The 20,591-nt window shown below is 43.6% G+C and overlaps 2 protein-coding genes across 8 annotated transcripts in view; one reads left to right on the forward strand and one right to left on the reverse strand.

Moving 5' to 3' along the window:
- The first annotated feature begins 1,145 nt into the window (after window positions 1–1,145).
- On the forward strand, window positions 1,146–5,505 carry LOC124152922. The gene is made up of 4 exons (XM_048382596.1): window positions 1,146–1,218; window positions 2,294–2,521; window positions 3,296–3,342; window positions 5,413–5,505. Exons 2-4 carry the CDS (start codon window positions 2,299–2,301, stop codon window positions 5,443–5,445), a joined length of 303 nt encoding a protein of 100 aa, XP_048238553.1. The 5' UTR covers window positions 1,146–1,218; window positions 2,294–2,298; the 3' UTR covers window positions 5,446–5,505.
- A 2,945-nt stretch (window positions 5,506–8,450) lies between these two features.
- LOC124152911 overlaps window positions 8,451–20,591 on the reverse strand; it is a 38,089-nt gene continuing 25,948 nt past the window's right edge. The window contains exons 5-11 of one of the 7 annotated variants that reach the window (XM_048382594.1): window positions 16,390–16,515; window positions 14,831–14,959; window positions 13,725–13,957; window positions 13,441–13,543; window positions 11,527–11,634; window positions 10,424–10,471; window positions 8,451–9,457 (exon numbers count right to left, since the gene is read on the reverse strand). In XM_048382594.1, the coding sequence (XP_048238551.1) occupies window positions 11,564–11,634; window positions 13,441–13,543; window positions 13,725–13,957; window positions 14,831–14,959; window positions 16,390–16,515 (662 nt within the window). In that variant the 3' untranslated portion in view covers window positions 8,451–9,457; window positions 10,424–10,471; window positions 11,527–11,563. Of the gene's footprint in view, window positions 9,458–10,360; window positions 13,544–13,724; window positions 13,958–14,830; window positions 14,960–16,389; window positions 16,516–20,591 lie in introns of all 7 variants that reach the window. The other 6 variants (XM_048382593.1, XM_046525993.2, XM_048382592.1 and 3 more) reach the window with 6 other exon arrangements.

Raw genomic sequence — 20,591 nt, forward strand, 5'->3', positions numbered from 1 at the left:
GTGCTTTGCAAGGTCATTAAATAAAACAAATCAAGGTTTAAAGAAACATACAATGCCATTCTTTCAGCTATTCTTACAATTAATTGTCGGGCAAAAGATGGTATACGCCAATGGATGTCTTCAGCCCAGTAACGCTTTTATAACGTTTGTCATATGTTAGTCAAATCCAGCTGTATAGATTGTTTTGCCAGCAGTGTATATTACAGAGGCCTACATATGACGAGTAGGTCCATATGGAAAGTGAGAACAATAAAGTACGAGATATACTATTGGTCCCTAAAGTGAGATTGTGCAGGGGGTGGTGCCACATTGTCAAGTTCTACCTGTACTCTAGTGGACCCGCGTACCTGCATCAGTAGCAGGGGGAGATGGAGGTCAGAACGTTGTGTGACAACCATACAGGTTCTACTACCTGTAATCTGCCTTCAGTGCAGATTGATTCGGCAGCTGTGAATCTCCCAGCCTCGGATGATTTTGTGTATAATTTAATGGATTTGTATATGCACATCCACCCAGTACTTACAATAATTGACCATATTGTTCTGTATTTGGCTATGTCGTTTTTAACATGTTGACTTATGTTGAATGTGACCACAGCTATGTTAAAGCAGGGGCCATTTGGTGCGGAGCTGGGGATGGTGTGTTTAGCATCCTGTACTCGGAAAAGGAGCTGGCTCAGTTAGTCTTTTTTTTCTTTTGCTGCTTGAAGGCCAGGCTGTGCACACATGTACATGTAACAGTTGTTGCAAGCTTAGTTATTTTCTTATAAATATATAACGTTACTATGGAACGTTATTTTGGTTGTGTGTAACCCATACCATCCCCGACATGCCTGCAGGTAAAGGGTGAGTGGGTCGTTGTCTTCACTCTTGATAGTCAGACCTTCACAAAGAGAGAGCGACAATTTACCTGGGGTTTTAAGGCTTTGACGCTATAAGGCTACGTTTGTCGTCAATAATGCTCCCACCCCTACCCCTACCCCCACCCCCAACATGTGACTATGAAATCCTCCTTTGACATTAGACGGTCCGGTACAATTGGTTACAGGGACTGAATATAAGATATACAAATAAGACGATAATCTTTAAACTCCTGGAACCTAGATTCGTTTTTCTTTTTGATAAATGTGATAAGATTAACACAATCACGTGATACAACTTCAAGTAAGACTGCTGGGTATAGCAAAGATTTCGGACAGTGAGCCTCTCCCAACAACTTGTGAGTTAGATCATACAACATACTTGATTTATTCCTGCGAAAATGAAAGAAGTAATATAAGGCTCTGTGTGTGGTAATATACAACTCCTTTAACTCTGAATATTTCTGAAACAACCCGTTTTAATAAAGAACAATAGCTTCAAGTTCTGTTATTTTAGCGATGGACGTTCACCTGTCGTATAAACGTTTATATTGTAGAAACTCTGTTGTACAATTTTCCATAATTGTTACGTTTACAATGTACATCAAAATAGTCACCTGCTCTTTAAAGGATGTGTGACAAACACAGTTCAGGAACTGACATGTTCGTCTTGTATGCTTATCGTATCTAACTCTTGTTTACATACGAACACCAATTTACATTCAACCCCACAAATGCTCGTTGTAGGAATAGCCCTCAATCCAAAATTATAAGACCTTTGGTCTACTTGGAATGACTATCTCGTTCTGTTTTCAACGAGTTCAAGTATAATTTCACCCTGGTGTTTAAATATAACATTATGATCAAAATTGTCAACAAAATCATTCAACGGACCATTACATAATATTGACACTATTTACAGCGTTGATTTACGTGGGACGGAAGCTTTGGTGCTACACTTATAATTACACAGTCTTGTTCACACGATGCCATTATCACGTGTTCCCCTGCATAGCCTTGTTCACATGTGTCTAACGTCACGTGTTCCCCTGCATAGCCTTGTTCACGTGTGTCTAACATCACGTGTTCTCCTGCATAGCCATGTTCACATGTGTCTAACATCATGTGCTCCCCTGCATAGCCTTGTTCACACGTTCCTAACATCACTTGTTCTCCTCCATTGCCTTGTTCACACGCTCCTAGCATCACTTTTTCCCCTGCATAGCCTTGTTCACACGTTCCTTACATCACTTGTTCTCCTCCATTGCCTTGTTCACACGTTACTAACATCACGTGTTCGCCTGCATAGCCTTGTTCACACGTTCCTAACATCACGTGTTCGCCTGCATAGCCTTGGTCACACGTTACTAACATCACATGTTCTCCTGCATAACCTTGTTCACATGTTCCTAACATCACGTGGTGCCCTGTCAGCCACAATGCGAGCCCTGCTGACCTGTTTCTGCCTCCTGGTGCTCCTCGTCTGCATCTCCGCCGACCTGCTGGCCACGTTGAAGATGATCCACAAGTCCCCTGCCTTCCACCAACTCCCCCCTTCCGAGCAGGTACTCCTGGTGGAGCTGATGGCCGAGGCGGAGGCTGACCAGCTGCACGCGTACGTCAACCACATCGGCATGGACCGCCTCATCGCCATGATGGCCCGTATGTAAAGTGAGTGGTTGAAAGAGGTATAACGCTCCTCCAAACAGTATATGAGTTATGTCAAGGCGTGGCAGCATAATGTGGGGGCAAAACCTTAGATCTAAAACGTTTACCAATTTGGTTACCCCTGTCCCTCACCACCTTATGCATTAAAGCTCATATAAATGAGTCTAGTTTCCACCCTTGCCCAACTAGGCAGGATTTTTTTTTGCTCGATCGTAGCGCCACTAGTGTCCATTACGAGATATGTCTCTTCTTTGTCCCTCCAATTGACCAATCAGATTCCATCACTCATATCATTTAAATTTGCTTCAAACCAAATGGCGGCGCCCAGTCAAGATGATCTGATCGATAATCAAGATCTGCATTGAAATAAAACGGGTCTTACCCCGCAAAGTGCATCATATCACTTGAGCACCTTGATTAAAAACATGAAAATATTTGGAAAATATACGTCGACGCCCAGTTGACGATATACGTGCTTTGCGAATCCTGCAGTCGAACAAAATCTGCCCTTTGAAAATAGTTCGTTTTGCGAGTTTGATTGAACATGCATTAACTCGTTAATCCAGCCAAAATGTAACTCTGGACGTCCAGCCTAGTTCGGCAAGGTGGAAAACTTGACTTTAATAGTCAGTTAACGCCCTTGCCTCGGGATGATGGTTCTGATTCCAACGAGACCTACGTGGACGTATACTTGTTTACCCAAATGCATTTTTCTAAGGTGTCATCTTGACCACAATTATTATTTATTGAAACATTATTCTTTTAAAGATTTGCCCGAGCATGAGGCTAGCCTCCTCTTGAAATACCTGAATGCTGTGAGTATGTTCCTGTAGTTCCGGTTTAGTGCTACTAGAGTTTTTTATGTAACGACCAGTCTGGACCATAAAGACCAGTAATGTCGGAAAATGCAGCTAAACATATGATAAGATGTTGATGCAGTGGAAAATATTTTAGTGGTTGTAGACTGGTGTGGTAGCGGTGTGGTAGCGTTGTGTGTGTATGTGAGGGGGGTCTTGTAGTAAAGGTAAACTGGTAAAATTGTCTGTATAAGGGGTGTGTAAATTGGCAGGGGTAGACGGGTCAGTGGAGAATCGTTTGGGTTTGACTGGTGTTGGTAGGATAGTGTGGTAGGTGTAGGCTGGCTGGAGTACACTGGTAGGGATAGACATGTGGGGGTGGACTTGTGGAGCAGAGTGGTGAGTGTAGCCTGGTGGGAGTAGACTGGTGAGTGTAGACTGGTGGGAGTAGACTGTTGTTGGTATACCAGGAGGTGTAGACAGGTTTCCATAAACTATGGTCCAGAATGGTTGGGATAGCCTGATTGTGTAGACTGGTAGGGATAAATAGGTGAAGTTGACTGATATGGATAGACCGGGGGGGGGGGGGGGGGGGGGGGGGGGGTACAGTGGTGGAGTAGATAGACCGGTGGGTTAGACTGGTGGGGTAGAGTGGTGGGGTGGACTGGTGGGGTAGACCAGTGAGTGAAGACCAGTGGGGTAGACTGGTGGGGTAGACTGGTGGGGTAGACTGGTGGGGTAGACCAGTGAGTGAAGACCGGTGGGGTAGAGTGGTAGGGTAGACTGGTGGGGTAGACTGGTGGGGTAGACTGGTGGGGTAGACTGGTGGGGTAGACCAGTGAGTGAAGACCGGTGGGGTAGAGTGGTAGGGTAGACTTGTGGGGTAGACTGGTGGGGTAGACTGGTGGGGTAGACTGGTGGGGTAGACTGGTGGGGTAGACTGGTGGGGTAGACCAGTGAGTGAAGACCGGTGGGGTAGAGTGGTAGGGTAGACTGGTGGGGTAGACTGGTGGGGTAGACTGGTGGGGTAGACCAGTGAGTGAAGACCGGTGGGGTAGAGTGGTAGGGTAGACTTGTGGGGTAGACTGGTGGGGTAGACTGGTGGGGTAGACTGGTGGGGTAGACTGGTGGGGTAGACCAGTGAGTGAAGACCGGTGGGGTAGAGTGGTAGGGTAGACTGGTGGGGTAGACTGGTGGGGTAGACTGGTGTGGGTAGAGTGGTAGGGTAGACTGGTGGGGTAGAGTGGTAGGGTAGACTGGTGGGGTAGACTGGTGTGGGTAGAGTGGTAGGGTAGACCGGTGGGGTAGAGTGGTAGGGTAGACTGGTGGGGTAGACTGGTGGGTTAGACTGGTGGGGTAGACTGGTGGGGTAGACTGGTGGGGTAGACTGGTGGGGTAGACCAGTGAGTGAAGACCGGTGGGGTAGAGTGGTAGGGTAGACTGGTGGGGTAGACTGGTGGGGTAGACTGGTGTGGGTAGAGTGGTAGGACTAGACCAGTGAATGTACAGTGGTGAGGTAGACGAGTAGGGTAGACCGTTGGGGTAGACAGTTGGGGTAGACCGGTGGAGTTGACAAGTGGGGATAGACCGTGTTGGTAGACTGGTGTAATAGACCAGTTGTGTAGACTGGTGGAGGAGACTGGTAGGGATAGAGTGGTGGGGGTATAGTGTTTGTGTGGACTGCTGAAGTTGACAAGTAGGGAAAGACCGGCAGGGGTAGACCGATGCAGTAGAGCGGTTGTGTAGACTGGTTGGGGTAGACCATAAGGGCTAGACCAGTTGGTGAGACCAGTGGGTTAGACCGGAGGTTAGACAGGTGGGGATAGAGCGGTTGTGTAGACTTGTGGAGTAGACTGGTTGGGATAGACTTGTGGGGGTTAGAGTGTTTGGGTAGAGTGGTTTGTAGACTTGAGGAGTTGAGTGGTGGGGGAGACCAGTCTGCTGATACTACGCGGCAGTCCTGACTCAAGATGGCGCAGCAATATGTTCATGACCTGCCTCGGCGTGCTATTGTACATCTCCATGAGGTTGCCTCTCACATTCTCTTCTTGTATATGCCCACCCCTTAAACGTACATCTGTATTTCAGGAGCTCCAGCAGGAGAGTCACCATGGCAACTAGATACAGAATGAGTTAAGGAAAAGCTCGTTGCAGTGTCAGTAAAACCATCTTTGAAAAATACATGAATGATTTGCTTCCGATTTGACGCTGAATTTGCCATTCTACTGTCCGTGTAGACATAGGACTCTATAGGACTACTTTGTTGTGACGGTGTAGACACAGTACCCTGTAGGAGTACATTTTAGTGACGGTGTAGACAAAGTACCCTGTAGGAGTACATTTTAGTGACGGTGTAGACACAACACCCTGTAGGAGTACATTGTAGTGACGGTGTTGATACAACACCCTATACGAGTACATTGTAGTGACGGTGTTGATACAACACCCAACAGGAGTACATTGTACTGACGGTGTAGACACATCACCCTATAGAAGTACATTGTACTGACGGTGTAGACACAGCACACTATAGGAGTACATTGTACTGACGGTGTAGACACAGCACCCTATAGGAGTACATTGTACTGACGGTGTAGACACAGTACCCTGTAGCAGTACATTGTACTGACGGTGTAGACACAGTACCCTGTAGGAGTACATTTTAGTGACGGTGTAGACACAGTACCCTGTAGGAGTACATTTTAGTGACGGTGTAGACACAGCACCCTGTAGGAGTACATTGTAGTGACGGTGTTGATACAACACCCAACAGGAGTACATTGTACTGACGGTGTAGACACATCACCCTATAGGAGAACGTTGTACTGACGGTGTAGACACAGCACCCTATAGGAGTACATTGTACTGACGGTGTAGACACAGTACCCTGTAGCAGTACATTGTACTGACGGTGTAGACACAGTACCCTGTAGGAGTACATTTTAGTGACGGTGTAGACACAGTACCCTGTAGGAGTACATTTTAGTGACGGTGTAGACACAACACCCTGTAGGAGTACATTGTACTGACGGTGTAGACACAGTACCCTGTAGGAGTACATTGTACTGACGGTGTAGACACAGTACCCTGTAGCAGTACATTGTACTGACGGTGTAGACACAGTACCCTGTAGGAGTACATTGTACTGACGGTGTAGGCACAGTACCCTGTAGGAGTACATTGTAATGACGGTGTAGACACAGTACCCTGTAGCAGTACATTGTACTGACGGTGTAGACACAGTACCCTGTAGGAGTACATTGTACTGACGGTGTAGACACAGTACCCTGTAGCAGTACATTGTACTGACGGTGTAGACACAGTACCCTGTATGAGTACATTGTACTGACGGTGTTGACACAGTACCCAACAGGAGTACATTGTACTGACGGTGTAGACACAGTACCCTGTGTGAGTACATTGTACTGACGGTGTAGACACAGCACCCTGTAGGAGTACATTGTACTGACGGTGTAGACACAGTACCCTGTAGCAGTACATTGTACTGACGGTGTAGACACAGTACCCTGTATGAGTACATTGTACTGACGGTGTAGACACAGTACCCTGTAGGAGTACATTGTACTGACGGTGTAGACACAGTACCCTGTATGAGTACATTGTACTGACGGTGTAGACACAACACCCTGTAGGAGTACATTGTACTGACGGTGTAGACACAGTACCCTGTATGAGTACATTGTACTGACGGTGTAGACACAACACCCTGTAGGCGTACATTGTACTGACGGTGTTGACACAGCACCCTATAGGAGTACATTGTAGTGACGGTGTAGATACAGCACCCTGTAGGAGTACATTGTACTGACGGTGTAGACACAGTACCCTGTATGAGTACATTGTAGTGACGGTGTAGACACAGTACCCAACAGGAGTACATTGTACTGACGGTGTAGACACAGTACCCTGTATGAGTACATTGTACTGACGGTGTAGACACAGTACCCAACAGGAGTACATTGTACTGACGGTGTAGACACAGTACCCTGTAGGAGTACATTGTACTGACGGTGTAGACACAGTACCCTGTAGGAGAACATTGTACTGACGGTGTAGACACAGTACCCAACAGGAGTATATTTTAGTGATGGTGTAGACACAACACCCTATAGGAGTACATTGTACTGACGGTGTAGACACAGTACCCAACAGGAGTACATTTTAGTGACGGTGTAGACACAACACCCTATAGGAGTACATTGTAGTGACGGTGTAGACACAGTACCCAACAGGAGTATATTGTACTGACGGTGTTGACACAGCACCCTTTAGGAGTATATCTTAGTCACGCTGTTGATATAACACCCTATGACATTGTAGTGACGGTGTAGACACAGTTCCCAACAGGAGTACATTGTACTGACGGTGTAGACACAGCACCCTATAGGAGTACATTGTACTGACGGTGTAGACACAGTACCCTGTAGGAGTACATTTTAGTGACGGTGTAGACACAACACCCTGTAGGAGTACATTGTACTGACGGTGTTGACACAGCACCCTATAGGAGTACATTGTACTGACGGTGTTGACACAGCACCCTATAGGAGTATATTGTAGTCACGCTGTTGATATAACACCCTATGACATTGTAGTGACGGTGTAGACACAGCACCCTATAGGAGCACATATACATTGTAGTGACGGTGTTGACACAGCATCCTAAAGGAATACATTGTAGTGACGGTGTAGACACAACACCCTGTAGGAGTACATTGAAGTCACGGTGTAGACATAGCACCTCATAGGAGTACATTGTAGTGACGGTGTAGACACAGCACACTATAGGAGTACATTGTAGTGATGGTGTTGACACAACACCCTGTAGGAGTACATTGAAGTCACGGTGTAGACATAGCATCCTATAGGAGTACATTGTAGTCACGCTGTTGATACAGCACCGTATGGCATTGTAGTGACGGTGTTGACACAGCCTCCTTTGAAAGTACACTGTATTTATAATTTTGGAAAGAGGTTAGAAAGGTTTAGTTTCTCTGGCATCAGAGCGGCAGTTTAAATCCCGGCAGTACACTACGTTTGTCTATCAGCGAAAAGAATCAGCAGAAATGTTAGGAAACCTAAACACAGACAAGAATGCGAGATAGTTATACTAGGCTGTGCATTTATTGATGGACATACACTGCACTCTGCTTGGATTTGACATGTGGTGGGTGGATGATTCATATGTGACACCACCGAGTAACGTTGAACTGTCTCTGCTGATCTCGTGACACCCGACAACAAACTGGCATTGTAGAGGTCGGATGATGATAACGAAATGCAAAGTCATCATCAAGTCGTTGAAGCGGTCGTCATCCAGCCGTTGTAGCCATCGTCATCCAGCCGTTGAAGCGGTCGTCAGCCAGCCGTTGTAGCGGTCGTCATCCAGCCGTTGTAGCGGTCGTCATCCAGCCGTTGTAGGGGTCGTCATCCAGCCGTTGTAGCGGTCATCATCCAGACGGTGTATCGGTCGTCATCCAGCCGTTGTAGCGGTCGTCATCCAGTCGTTGTAGCGGTCGTCATCCAGCCGTTGAAGCGGTTGTCATCCAGTCGTTGTAGCGGTCGTCATCCAGCCGTTGAAGCGGTTGTCACCCAGCCGTTGTAGCGGTCGTCATCCAGCCGGTGTATCGGTCGTCAACTAAGCAGTTGTAGCGGTCATCATCCAGTCGTTGTAGCGGTCGTCATCCAGCCGTTGTAGCGGTCGTCATCCAGCCGTTGTAGCCATCGCCATCCAGCCGTTGTAGCGATCGTCAGCCAGCCGTTGTAGCGGTCGTCATCCAGCCGTTGTAGCTGTCGTCATCCAGCCGTTGTAGCCATCGCCATCCAACCGCTGTAGCGGTCGTCAGCAAACCGTTGTAGCGGTCGTCATCCAGCCGTTGTAGCGGTCGTCATCCAGCCGCTGTAGCGGTCGGCATCCAGCCGTTGTAGCGGTCGGCATCCAGCCTTTGTAGCTGTCGTCATCCAGCCGTTGTAGCGGTCGTCATCCAGCCGTTGTAGCGGTCGTCATCCAGCCGTTGTAGTGGTCGTTATCCAGCCGTTGTAGCGGTCGTTATCCAGCAAATGTTCTTGCATGATATTAGTAGGTCCGTTTGGTCCACGTTTTGACAGGACGCTGCAATTGTTATACATGTTATTATAACAAATGATTAATACTATTCGCGCGAACACTGAACACAGATACATGTTTCATTAGGAGAGGTATAGGTGATAACGTTTCTTAGCACTGCTACAACATCACAGGATGTTACTGAATCCGCCATTGTTAAGTGTGAAGCCAGTGAAACAAGTCAATGTTCTCATAACCTACTGTGACTAATTAGGACTTGATACCATTCTGTGTAAAAAATGCTCCGTTTAGGACTCATTTATATCATATTTTTTAAATTAAGATTAATACATGTATGCCGTTGATGGAAAGGTGTTCAGTTACGAAGAGACGCAAGTCTTTAACTATTTAATACTTAATACCTATATCAAAATATGAATTAAGTCTTAAGTTATTACATGAGTGCAAATCTACCAGAGCACAGGATGTACATATGGACGGAATTCAAAACATCTGAATTGACAGATTTTGTTTCATTTCCATTCCCATATAGCACTGAAACTGTAACCTTTTAAGAAGAAAAACGAATCGTTTCCTTAAGTATGGTATATCTTCAAGGAGATAGCCACAAGAGCATGATGCATTGTCTGAGATGTGTCTTTCAAGCCGATGGGAGTTTAAATCGCTACAACCGAGTCTGAGGCGAGAATGGATTATCTGACAGAATCTGGTACCATGGTTCAAGTCAAAATGTATATTAGCAACATTGTCCAAGTTAAGTTATCCTTATAACGGCAATACAATAACGTAGTATTACACACAAAGCCTGCTTTTCAGTCCTTCAGCTTCACTAAACAGCATCAACTGTGGACATACCCAGCATGACCCATGATGTTAAACTTACAGGGGTAAATGGTGATAAAACCTGTTCAGTTTTGAATATGGAGATGTAGGTTTAAAAGAAAGTACACGTAAAGCTTATGCCTTTGTTGTCGAATGATAGCTTGTTTACCCCTGCTGTGTAGCACGTACGGGTAGGAGAAGTCCATGACACCCGAGGCAATGTCTGTCATCTTCTATCTGCAACATAAATTGTTTGGCCCGTGTGTCACTCCAAATTTCACCTCATGAAAACATTTGACTGTGATATGGATGAAAGTAGGGACAGTTTATGATGACAACTTCTTTATTAACTGTAAAGGCGACGTTTTGGTATAGATCCTTATACCGTTGTCAAGCAAGGCTGAATAATGAACATTGTTCAGCCCTCAGCCTTGCTCGACAACGGTATATGGATCTTTATACCTTTACAGTAATTGTCCCTACTTTGTCGTCCGTCAACTTCTAAGTAATGCCTATCAAACATTTCTTGATACGGATGGTTTAATTCAAATCTGCCGGCAAACGATTCCACACCGTGATGTTGCTTTGGAAAGTTGACGTTGGTAACGTTTCCTTGACAACAACCTAGATGGCTGAAAAGTTTTTGGAATTATGTTTGTGCGTGTGACGGCTCTGTCGGCAGACCTTATTGTGTCTCCCAACTGAAGATGCCGACCACACAATGGCACATGTGTCATGGGCTAAGCCATGCTTTTAATGTTACAAGGATATATGTTTAATAAGGATCGTGTCAAACGATGGTCCCGACGCGATAACTCAAATAAGAATTTAACAAGGATCGACCTTGTCTTTTTCATTAATTATTCATAGTTACATATGTTCAAAATGTATCTGGGTCATGAAGTGTCATCACACTGTCTCAGCAGATGGAGAACAGAAGCACGTTTTTCGAAAAGGTTTACTCTAGGATTGTTGACCATGTTTAATGACATGGTCATCTTTTGTGTTGACGGTTGCGTCACCGATGCTCACCGCGTATGTTCGAAAAGAAACCGTACGTTAACCTGAACATTATTCCAAACGCCAAGTGTATATACAACAAAATGAGTGAATATCACTGATGAAATTGAATAAATATCATCAATATGAAACTGAAGTTCATTCTCTTGTCAGTTCCTTCAAAACTTGGTTGACTTTAGTTCACCATCGTTAACTTAGCTCAGTTTCCTGTGAGACGATTCCTGTAAACCTCTATTGTTTTACCAATCAACCCGCTTCATTGGCTTGTCCTCCTAAAGTAAAGGACGCAGGCATTCCAGGGAGATCCCGTTAGCTTGTGTTTACTGCATTCTCCATCCCTGGATCTGGCTGACAGCATGGCTCATCCTCCGCCTCCATTCCTGTATAAGCATCAACGAAGGGACAAGACAATACCTGAGTGAGAAGGGGTGAGCGGGGTTTCAGGCCGCTGTGGACATTACTGCAGTTATCAGGACGCGTCAGCTGAATGTTGGAGAGAAGCTCGATGTGATGCATGTTTTGTAACATTAACCACATCGATGATTACCCACAAGCATGAGTATGGTGCTGACAACCCGATAATCATAATCAGAGAGACAAACCTAAGGGACGCAACTCTGCACAGCGAGATTTCTTCTTCAAAAGATATAAAGGGGAACCTGACAGGTGTAATGATATCGACATTTGTGGAATGACATTGCCTCTGTAAGAGTATGTTAAAGACATTTAAGGTGTGAGTTTGATCTTTACAAAATACCATACCTTCTCAAAATACTCATACAAAAATAAATTTGTCTATTGCATAAACTTGGTAAACACTCGTTTTATACTCGCACGTCCTCAGAGTAAAAAAAATGTACACAAACCAAACTGGATGCAAAGGGCTTATTAGACGATAGTTATGTACTATTAACAAACGTATGACAATCTGGACGTGAACAATAATGAACTGGTTCTTCAATGTATACACAAAAACACTTTTATTTTGATTAATCAATAATTTCATTAGAAAAAGTTTACATACGTTGCCTTATCAGCATGGTTCTGAAACACCGGCAATTAAATTTTATAACACAACTGTTGGAATTAATTGGTGGTGAATGTGTAGTAGTCTGAGCTGTTGTGCAATGCATATAACAGCAGGTAATGGAACCATGTCACATTCACAAGAGCTTTTTGCCTTGCTGTACTCCTGAAGTCCTGATGTAAATGTGAACCGTCTCATCAAAGTGTTTTATTTCTACTGCCGTTTGCATAAATGACTCTCTGTCTTGATTTTTTCGCAAATACTTTTTATGTAATTATAACTCATAGATATTTACATACATTTACAGTTTCCATGTTAAGGGTGAAGAAGCAAATACAATACTCACTTCTCATGGAGATGTCTGGCTGTGTTGAGGGAATGTATAAACTACAGCTATACCGAACTCAAAGGGAACACTTATTTTAGTTTCTTAAAACAGTAATTCGTTATAACCATGAATACAGAAAATAAGTAGTAAGTTCGTTATATCCGCCAAGTCGTTATGGGCGCGTTCGTTATAAACGCAGTTAACTGTAATATTATCAGGTTAGTAATAGCTGGCAAGATTACATGTGCTAGTCACTGCTAAGAGAGGTAGTCATTATCATGCAACATCTTTTCAATGGAACAAAACAAGCGAATGGAATACATAGGTAAGCTTACGAGAAAATGCAAAGGTTGAGAGATAGAGCTTCACGTGTTAAGGACATTCAGCCACTGCATCTCACCATCTCACACATACACAATCAATTACATCAGGGACATATGGACATATGATAACCCATTCCACAATCAAAGGAACATCTTTACATGTCAAGGATATACAAACCTAACACAACCCATCTCACACTTACACAATCACATGTACACTGAAATAAACTGGTAGATCCTTTTTTCCCTTTTGTTTGTCTGTAACGCATTCAACTGTATGTTTATGTGAATGACAAAATAGATGTTACCTTGTCTGTTTGTATAGTTAAACTGACAATGCTATGAACTGATACATTCATTTTAAATATACATGAAACTATGCATTATTATACCGCCATACGCCATTACCATGTATATTGTGGAGAACATAGTAGCTATAAACAATTGAACACATCATATTGGGAAATAAAAAGAAGAAGTGAATATGAAGACGCTTGTTCCGTCTTACCATAGTTTTTTGGGCACCTGAAGGTAACTTCCTCCGAGAACGAACCAACCCACATTCGTTCGACGGTGATGTTCATCCTCAGCACGCTGATGGATAACCCGCCCTGCAATAACCCCTAGACATATAAAAGACAAGCACCCGACAAATAAAGGTTACGCATCTAGTGGAGGTCAGGTGGCATATCCTTACTCATGCCTGGAAATCAATGGAGAATGTATTTCATAGAGCTTTCACAAAGACACTGTTGGGCAGGTATGTTCGTTTATCAAATAGACAACAGTCACCTCTGTAATGGAATCGACCTCTCCACAGGTGGTGTTGTAGTCGAACACTCCGGCATACCCCTCACACCAGTCCACGATGCCGTCGCTAGGATCAGGTGGGGTGGGGGCGAGCGTGAGGTTACAGTCGGCGGTGTTTCTGTAGCCTGTGACGTAGACGTCGGTGACGGAGTATATGCTGTTTTGAGGAGGGGAGAGGCAGATGCTGATGTTGTTGGGGTTACACTGATGGAAGTCTGAAGTGAACAGTGAACACTTTTAGGGTAGCTGTTTTAACTTTAGGTAACACAAACATGTCTTGGTCGAGTAGAGGCGGATTAGTGATGTACATGGTGGAAATTAATGAGGGAACACTTAGTTTTAGACACAGTAAAATGATATGCTAGCATGGGTTCCCAGCCTTGTCTGTCAAATACACGTGTGAAACAATGCACACAAATACATCTCAAAATTTGATTCTGACATGTGTTGAGTTTGTATGCGCTCTATTTCAATTGTACTGATCATTAAGCTTATTTGACTATATTTGTCATTATTCCCTTATTTCAGTATATTAACACGTCAGTGAAAGCTGGCATAATATTATATAGTAAGATAGCACATGACATCGTGTATACTGAGCTATTGCTATATGTTGGACTAATTTGATGACAACAGTGTGGTTCGCTTGTATTTATACTGACATCAGATGATAAAAGCAATTTTCTGCAAAGAGAAGAATATGTGTCAGACAAATATTCTGTGGCTACTTGCAGTCACAGTAACATTCTAGTAATCCACCAGAAAGTAAGTAGAGAATTAGAGATTGCACTTCATGCCATCAACTAGATCCAATACTGAATCTTTTAAGCTATACAAGAAGTCAGAATCATAAACGAGTGATATACTGATATATAAAAAGAACACCTGTGTTGAACTAAAAACAGTTATTTAGACAAAAGACGATCCACAATGAATTAAATTTGACGATAGTCATTTATGGTCTCAGCAGTAAGAGCAATGTTACATTACAAGAAGCTCTTTAACATAAACGTAGTACCAAGTGATTTCAAAGAGAATTGCAGTAGGGAAATATTGTGAATATTGTTCTATAAATCAGGTTATCGTACATCTGTCCCTGTCACAGAGGTCGCCTGTATAGTTCCGGTCACATGCACAGGTGGCTAGTGTCCCATTAGACATACACGTCCCGTGGACACAGTCCAGACTGCCACAGCCAGGTCCTCCTTGTATGTGATCTGAAAGAATAAAACAAAGTTATACCCATCAAATTATCTATGTAAATTTGCAAGCAAGTGCAAAGATATAGGTTACAATGTACGATGTTGCCAACGTGTATCCAGTATTAGATGTTTTGGGGTTTTTAAAATGTTGATACACTGCCTCGTTAAATGGTAAATTATCATGTTTGGTGATGCTGTTATGGCAAATTTCGCTGAATGGATACGATGTATTTTTTTACTGCGCACAGTATTCCCGACAATGAATTCCCAAAATACTGCGCCCACCCGAATTTGGGTAGGGGAGGTAATTCTCTCTGTTTTGTTCACATGGGACCAGATATTGTGACTTACAGAATGAAATGATTTAGTTTACGGTCAGCTTATAGCATTGGCCTATTTGGCAACATTTTTCTTTGGTTGTTTAACTGCCTTTGGTCGAACCATAGGGGACGCTTTTCAAATCACAAAGCTTGGTATAAACGGTGTTCAGATGGATACAGTAATTTCTGCCTGAAAGGGTCTTTCAAGTGTGTATTGGGACATACCTTTCTAGCGCATCATTGATAATTAGTTACTGATACTTGTACTTATAATGACAAGATCATGGCAAGATTCCGTTTGGCCTGAACATTTATAAATTGGGAACTAAACATGGAGTTGGTCATTTGAATACAGTGGATCTATCCCTGCCTTCTAAAACTGATCAAGAATTATATGTGCTCTAAACGTATAAGTGAAAGAATAGTGACGAAGAAGAAGAATAAGGAGGTGTCACCTCTGTGTGACCAATGCACTGATGACACGCCTGACACAGTTCAAGTACGGAAGCCTTTTAGGGTCATATGTTTTTTAGAAATTTCAAGATACAAAGTTGAAATTTCAAGATAATAACTTGAATTTTTAAGATAATAAGTTGAAATTTCAATTATTATCTTGATATTTCAACTTATTATCTCAAAATGTCTAGGTCATTTTCTTGAAATTTTAACTCACGTATCTTGAAATTTCAACTGAGCAAGAGTCGTATGACGCTTATTGCCATTTTCGAAGAGGTGTATTATCGACTATACCTCAAAAGTTGTTAAATGTGGATACTAAAGGTTGGAGCTACTTGAATATTGGTCTACATAAAGGGGCAGTTGGCAACTGAAAAGCTGAAGTCACCCCGCATGCCATACGGCCTTTTGGATTGGCAGGGTATGTTATGTTTCATAATATATATTTCAAATAAACGTATACGTGAATATCAATCTTACGTAGAATCAGTCTTGTTTTGCATCCATAGTTCAACGAGGGCAGCACTATCTATTTCTTATCTAAATTAATGCATCTTAAAATCGAAATGAAATAACTTACACTTTTATTTCAAACATTTGGTATAACTATGCTAAAAGCAAAAAACGTTTACATATAACATGACGTTCAGATTCTTACGGACAACCTACCACTGTTTATGGCACAGTTTGGTCCTGTATGAGGATATAAACACCAGCAGACGCCGTTCGAGTAACATGATGAACCACCATCCAGACAATATTCACCAAGTCGATGACAATCAGAGTTCACAGGATCTGAAACAATTGTCAGAAATAGGTACTTTAAAGAAGGTCTGGCAAAACTAATACCCCGACTAAAGGTTAATGCATGAATATGATTAACATTTGACACTGCATGAGTTACACGTGTTCAATACTTTGTTGAAGTTTGTTTTTTTACTCAACCTCTTTTGTTAACATGAACCGTGACGTCATACAAACTGTCTCACTTCTGCTTACTGAGGTATCTCGGGTTTACTTACAGTCATATTCCCCTATGTAACGTAGTCACGTTCTTGCTGTCTGAGTGTACTTACTGTCATATTCCCCTGTGTTAACGCAGTCACGTTCTTGCTGTCTGGGTGTACTTACTGTCATATTAACCTGTGTTAACGTTGTCACGTTCTTGCTGTCTGGGTGTACTCACTGTCATATTCCCCTTTGTTAACGAAGTCACGTTCCTGCTGTCTGTGTGTACCTACTGGCATATTACCCTGTGTTAACGTAGTCACGTTCTCGCTGTCTGGGTGTACTTACTGTCATATTCACCTGTGTTAACGTAGTCACGTTCTTGCTGTCTGGGTGTACTAACTGTCATATTCCCCTGTGTTAACGTAGTCACGTTCTTGCTGTCTGGGTGTACTTACTGTCATATTCCCCTGTGTTAACGCAGTCACGTTCTTGCTGTCTGGGTGTACTTACAGTCATATTCCCCAGTGTTAACGTAGTCACGTTCCTGTTGTCTGGGTGTATTAACTGTCATATTCCCCTCTGTTAACGTAGTCACGTTCTTATTGTCTCGGTGTACTTACAGTCATATTCCCCTGTGTTAACGTAGTCACGTTCCTGCTGTCTGAGTGTACTTACAGTCATATTCCCCTGTGATAACGTAGTCACAGTCCCGCTGTCTGGGTTTACTTACAGTCATATTCCCCTGTGTTAACTGAGTCACGTTCTCGCTCTCTGGGTGTACTTACAGCCATATTCCCCTATGTTAACGTAGTCACGTTCTTGCTGTCTGAGTGTACTTACTGTCATATTCCCCTGTGTTAACGCAGTCACGTTCTTGCTGTCTGGGTGTACTTACTGTCATATTAACCTGTGTTAACGTTGTCACGTTCTTGCTGTCTGGGTGTACTTACAGTCATATTCCCCTTTGTTAACGAAGTCACGTTCCTGCTGTCTGTGTGTACCTACTGGCATATTACCATGTGTTAACGTAGTCACGTTCTCGCTGTGTGGGTGTACTTACTGTCATATTCCCCTGTGTTAACGTAGTCACTTTCTTGCTGTCTGGGTGTACTAACTGTCATATTCCCCTGTGTTAACGTAGTCACGTTCTTGCTGTCTGGGTGTAATTACTGTCATATTCCCCTGTGTTAACGCAGTCACGTTCTTGCTGTCTGGGTGTACTTACAGTCATATTCCCCAGTGTTAACGTAGTCACGTTCCTGTTGTCTGGGTGTATTAACTGTCATATTCCCCTCTGTTAACGTAGTCACGTTCTTGCTGTCTGGGTGTACTTACAGTCATATTCCCCAGTGTTAACGTAGTCACGTTCCTGTTGTCTGGGTGTATTAACTGTCATATTCCCCTCTGTTAACGTAGTCACGTTCTTATTGTCTCGGTGTACTTACAGTCATATTCCCCTGTGTTAACGTAGTCACGTTCCTGCTGTCTGAGTGTACTTACAGTCATATTCCCCTGTGATAACGTAGTCACAGTCCCGCTGTCTGGGTTTACTTACAGTCATATTCCCCTGTGTTAACGTAGTCACGTTCTCGCTCTCTGGGTGTACTTACAGCCATATTCCCCTATGTTAACGTAGTCACGTTCTTGCTGTCTGTGTGTACTTACTGTCATATTCCCCTGTGTTAACACAGTCACGTTCTTGCTGTCTGGGTGTACTTACTGTCATATTAACCTTTGTTAACGTTGTCACGTTCTTGCTGTCTGGGTGTACTTACAGTCATATTCCCCTTTGTTAACGAAGTCACGTTCCTGCTGTCTGTGTGTACCTACTGGCATATTACCATGTGTTAACGTAGTCACGTTCTCGCTGTGTGGGTGTACTTACTGTCATATTCCCCTGTGTTAACGTAGTCACTTTCTTGCTGTCTGGGTGTACTAACTGTCATATTCCCCTGTGTTAACGTAGTCACGTTCTTGCTGTCTGGGTGTAATTACTGTCATATTCCCCTGTGTTAACGCAGTCACGTTCTTGCTGTCTGGGTGTACTTACAGTCATATTCCCCAGTGTTAACGTAGTCACGTTCCTGTTGTCTGGGTGTATTAACTGTCATATTCCCCTCTGTTAACGTAGTCACGTTCTTATTGTCTCGGTGTACTTACTGTCATATTCCCCTGTGTTAACGTAGACACGTTCCTGCTGTCTGAGTGTACTTACAGTCATATTCCCCTGTGTTAACGAAGTCACGTTCCTGCTGTCTGGGTGTACTTACTGTCATATTCCCCTGTGTTAACGAAGTCACGTTCCTGCTGTCTGGGTATACTAACTGTCATATTCCCCTGTGTCAAAGTAGTCACGTTCTCCCTCTCTGGGTGTGCTAACTGTCATATTCCCCTGTGTTAACGTAGTCACGTTCTCGCCGTCTGGGTGTACTTACAGTCATATTCCCCTGTGTTAACGTAATCACGTTCTCGCTGTCTGGGTGTACTTACTGTCATATTCCCCTGTGTTAACGTAGTCAGGTTCCCGCTGTCTTGGTGAATTAACAGTAATATTCCCCTGTGTTAATGTAGTCATATTCTCGCTGACTGGGACTACTTACATTAATATTCCCCTGTGATAATGTAGTCACAGTCTCGCTGTCTGGGTGTACTTACAGCAATATTCCCCTATGTTAACGTAGTCACGTTCTTGCTGTCTGAGTGTACTTACTGTCATATTCCCCTGTGTTAAGGAAGTCACGTTCTTGCTGTCTGGGTGTACTTACTGTCATATTAACCTGTGTTAACGTTGTCACGTTCTTGCTGTCTGGGTGTACTTACAGTCATATTCCCCTTTGTTAACGAAGTCACGTTCCTGCTGTCTGTGTGTACCTACTGGCATATTACCATGTGTTAACGTAGTCACGTTCTCGCTGTCTGGGTGTACTTACTGTCATATTCCCCTGTGTTAACGTAGTCACTTTCTTGCTGTCTGGGTGTACTAACTGTCATATTCCCCTGTGTTAACGTAGTCACGTTCTTGCTGTCTGGGTGTAATTACTGTCATATTCCCCTGTGTTAACGTAGTCACGTTCTTGCTGTCTGGGTGTACTTACAGTCACATTCCCCAGTGTTAACGTAGTCACGTTCCTGTTGTCTGGGTGTATTAACTGTCATATTCCCCTCTGTTAACGTAGTCACGTTCTTATTGTCTCGGTGTACTTACTGTCATATTCCCCTGTGTTAACGTAGACACGTTCCTGCTGTCTGAGTGTACTTACAGTCATATTCCCCTGTGTTAACGAAGTCACGTTCCTGCTGTCTGGGTGTACTTACTGTCATATTCCCCTGTGTTAACGAAGTCACGTTCCTGCTGTCTGGGTATACTAACTGTCATATTCCCCTGTGTCAAAGTAGTCACGTTCTCCCTCTCTGGGTGTGCTAACTGTCATATTCCCCTGTGTTAACGTAGTCACGTTCTCGCCGTCTGGGTGTACTTACTGTCCTATTCCCCTGTGTTAACGTAATCACGTTCTCGCTGTCTGGGTGTACTTACTGTCATATTCCCCTGTGTTAACGTAGTCAGGTTCCCGCTGTCTTGGTGAATTAACAGTAATATTCCCCTGTGTTAATGTAGTCATATTCTCGCTGACTGGGACTACTTACATTCATATTCCCCTGTGATAATGTAGTCACAGTCTCGCTGTCTGGGTTTACTTACAGTCATATTCCCCTATGTTAACGTAGTCAGGTTCTCGCTGTCTGGGTGTACTTACAGTCATATTCCCCTGTGTTAATGTAGTCACATTCTCGCTGTCTGGGAGTACTTACAGTCATATTCCCCTGTGATAATGTAATCACAGTCTCGCTGTCTGGATGTACTTACAGTCATATTCCCCTCTGTTAACGGAGTCACGTTCTCGCTCTCTGGGTGTACTAAC

This window comes from Haliotis rufescens, unplaced genomic scaffold (assembly GCF_023055435.1).
Source record: "Haliotis rufescens isolate VD_foot unplaced genomic scaffold, xgHalRufe1.0.p SCAF_4, whole genome shotgun sequence".
NCBI classification, from domain to species: Eukaryota; Metazoa; Mollusca; class Gastropoda; order Lepetellida; family Haliotidae; genus Haliotis; species Haliotis rufescens.

Bases quoted from the DNA above. Each gene is read 5' to 3' on its own strand.
- LOC124152922 (XM_048382596.1), top strand. From the start codon at position 2,299: ATGCGAGCCCTGCTGACCTGTTTCTGCCTCCTGGTGCTCCTCGTCTGC. The intron at 2,522-3,295 runs GTATGTAAAGTG...ATTCTTTTAAAG, and splicing joins CCTCATCGCCATGATGGCCC to ATTTGCCCGAGCATGAGGCT. The intron at 3,343-5,412 runs GTGAGTATGTTC...TCTGTATTTCAG, and splicing joins TCTTGAAATACCTGAATGCT to GAGCTCCAGCAGGAGAGTCA.